Raw genomic sequence first — 3,564 nt, 5'->3', positions numbered from 1 at the left:
CTGAAACTAAGGCGAGAAGAACTAGCTTTTCAAAAAGAAAAAGCGGAAAGAGATCTGGCATATGTAAAAGAAAAGGAGGAAAAAGAAAGAGAGGAGAGAGAAAAAGAAAGAATCCACGAGACCCAACTCGCACAATTAAAATCTCGATCAACCACCACAGCTGACCTCAAACAAAAGTTAACTAAATATCTCTCACTACTCCCTCAGTTCTCTGACAAAGACCCCAAAACTTTCTTTGGACAGTTCGAGGACACAGCAGTACATTTTGAACTGCCCCGAGAAGACTGGCCTTGGCTTCTTAAACCCAAACTCAGCCAAAAGGCTTTAATTATTTTGAACGGCCTCGAAAACAACACGGATTACGACTGTGTCAAACAGGGCATCCTAGCGGCGTACTCCATTACCACAGAAGGATACCGTCAGTCTTTTCGAAAAATGTTCAAAACTCCGTAACAAACCTATCTAGAGTTTGCCTCAGAGAAACTGAGGGCTCTCAAGCATTGGCTTAAGTCAGCCGCGATAACCACGTACGACGAATTAGTAAATCTCTTAGCCTTAGAAGAGTTCATGCGTAAGCTCCCTTACTAAGTAATGTTACACATCACCAACAAAGAAGAAACAGATCTTCTCAAAGTCGCTCAGTTAGCGGACCTTTTCTCCCTGGTGAATCGCAAGGCAACCTCAGACAAGCAGACCGAGACTCCTAGTGGTAAGATAAACTCAGGTAACTCAGGGGTTGGTAAAATGACCGGCAGTAGTACTCGACCACCTCTATTTTGTGCTTTTTGTAAACAGCCGGGGCACCTCATAAAGAACTGTCCTAATCCCAAGTGCAAGGTAGCTCAAACATATCCTGCCAAGCCAGTTGCTTCCATACAAGCTCTTCCCTCCTTCCCTGTACCTAAAGACTTATTTGAGCCTTTCAGGTCTGTAGGCACCATCAGCATTGATAACAAGGATCACCCAGTTAAGATTGTCAGAGACACCTGTTCAGCTCAGTCCCTAGTGCTGAAGTCAGCAGTCCCTGGTATTGAACAGTGTTACACAGGTGAAAAGGTATATTTAAAAGACTTCCATGACCCCTTCCCCATTGCATTAGCTAAAGTACATCTTGATAGCCCACTAGTAAGAGGTGAAGTGATAATAGGAGTTAGTGAAGAACCAGCCTTACCCATCCCTAATGCTCAACTACTCCTCGCTAATGACCTAGCTGGCAGTAAGGTGACTCCCCCTTTGGTAATTAGTGACACAGTGCTGATGGATAACCCCACTGTACAGTTAGAAGAGCAACAACCAGGCTTATTCCCTGTTTGTGTCACTACTCGTGCACAAGCAAGGAAATCTGATCGGTCTTTCTCACTTCCAAAGAAGAGCCCATCCCCACTTGAACTCAATCAAATATTTTCAAAAAAACTTCTCACTGAGGCTCAACAGGAAGACACTACTTTGACTCAATTTCATGACAAGGTTATCCCTCCAGATCAAATTACTCATTACCCTGCCTTTTACAAACAGGATGGAGTTCTCATGAGAGTGTTCCGGCCCTCTAAGGTCCCAGATGATGCTGCTTGGGCAGAAGCCCACCAGGTAGTTGTGCCTACCATATTCAGACATTCCATACTAGAGATCGCTCATGAAAGTTTTGTTGGTCACTTGGGCATCAAGAAGACATGTGAGAAGATCCTCGCTGACTTTTACTGGCCAGGATTAAGGGAGGATGTGAAGAATTACGTCAGTACTTGTCATCTCTGCCAGATAGCGGGTAAACCTAACGTAACTATCCCACCCTATCCTCTCCAACCTACTGCTGTTCCCTCAGAACCATTTCATAAAATAATAATTGACATTGTGGGGCCTCTTCCAAAAACCAAGAAAGGTAATGAATATATCCTAACAATTCTTGACCCAACAACTAGGTATCCCGAAGCCTTTCCGATACGTAAAATCAACACCAACACTATTGTGTCCAAGCTAAACCACTTCTTTACTACCTTCGGGATTCCTCAAACCATTCAGATTGACCGAGGAACTAATTTCACTAGCGTTCTCTTCACAGAGGTGTTAAAAGAGCTTGGTATCGCACAAACCTTGTCTTCTGCCTATCACCCGCAGTCACAGGGCGCTCTAGAAAGATTTCATCAGACACTGAAAGGACTTCTACGCAAATTCTGTCACGAGCAGGAGAGCGAATGGGATGACGCACTCCCCTACATGCTTTTTGCCATCAGGGAAGCACCTAACGAGAGTACAGGAGTTTCCCCATTCGAGCTCCTGTTCGGTAGGAAAGTGCGGGGACCATTAGGGATTATTAAAGACAAATTGTTAGATTCCACTACCCACAAACTTGTCTCTGTAACTAAATACTTGAACAACCTTAAAGCCACACTCACTAAAGTTCGCACCTTTGCTGATAACAACTAACACAAATCTCAAAACACCATGAAGAAACACTTTGATCAGAAGGCCAGAGTTAGAGTATTTGATAGAGGTGATCAAGTCCTTGCATTCATACCCACACCTAAACACCCATTACAAGTAAAGTATCATGGTCCCTATGAGGTAGTGGAAAAGGTAGGAGATAACAACTACATCATAAACACTCCAGACCGCCGAAAGGCAACACAGTTAATACACGTTAATCTCCTAAAAATGTATAAATGTAGAACCCCTGTGACTGGCGCCCAACCAACCCCTAGAGTAGCTTCCTGTGGTATCATTGAACCCCAGGAGGCTGACTCAGAGTTAAAACCTGCCTCTGTGTGTTCATTGATGTATGATAAATGTATTACCACTGAGATTGACACAAACACCATAGATAGATAGATAGATAGATAGATATTTTATTGACCACAACATAATACAGCATAAATATAATATATACATACAAATACACCTTAACATGGTCCAGCACAAAATTAAAACTCAAATTTCTAAATACTTAAAATATCTTAAAATAATTTGTGAATCAGGAACCCGTAGTGTGTTTTACTAACTACATATAAACAATATAGCATGAGTAAACAATGTCGTTCAATGTACTGACATCCTAGTTAAACAAACAGAAGTACTCTTTTAGATTATTTCTAAGTACAGATTTTACTTTTTACTGACACAAGTGATAAAAATGAACTAATAAGCTAGATTGTATAAAAATGTTAAAATGTTAGAATTATATTCTGACTATATAGCCGTTATTTTTTTCTACTTAGTTATATGAAGACAGAATTAGGTGAACAATTTTACACTGATCCATATTAGAATATTGCTCAGAAAAAATATCTTGAATAGTTACAAAATCATAACTATCTCTCACATGTTGTGTACTAGGACAATCTTGTACCACATGTGTTTCCGTCTGTATACAGCCACATGGATAGAATCTCTCCTCTATAGGTAGACGACCACGTCCCCTCCTATTCCATCTGCCAGTCTCCACCGCTAAAAGAGTGAGCTGACAACCTAAACTGTGTAAATGACATCTTCTCTCTTTCTGGTATACTATCCCTTACACGGTAAACCTCGTGAACAGATAAACCCGGATTGATTTCTCGGTAAGTCATTCTC

General features: G+C 41.3%; 1 protein-coding gene across 1 annotated transcript; it reads left to right on the top strand.

Annotated features, from left to right (window-relative positions):
- The first annotated feature begins 591 nt into the window (after nucleotides 1–591).
- Nucleotides 592–2,421, top strand: LOC135110022 (protein NYNRIN-like). The gene has a single exon (XM_064022014.1). The coding sequence runs from the start codon at nucleotides 592–594 to the stop codon at nucleotides 2,419–2,421; it is 1,830 nt and encodes a 609-aa protein (XP_063878084.1).
- The last annotated feature ends 1,143 nt before the right edge of the window (nucleotides 2,422–3,564 follow it).

The sequence above is a fragment of the Scylla paramamosain genome, chromosome 19 (genome assembly GCF_035594125.1).
Source record: "Scylla paramamosain isolate STU-SP2022 chromosome 19, ASM3559412v1, whole genome shotgun sequence".
NCBI lineage: Eukaryota > Metazoa > Arthropoda > Malacostraca > Decapoda > Portunidae > Scylla > Scylla paramamosain.
Note: the sequence above shows the minus strand (reverse complement) of the source record. Positions and strands in the feature narration are given on the sequence as shown.

Excerpts from the sequence above, each read along its gene's own strand:
- LOC135110022 (XM_064022014.1), top strand. The coding sequence starts at position 592 with ATGTTACACATCACCAACAAAGAAGAAACAGATCTTCTCAAAGTCGCT.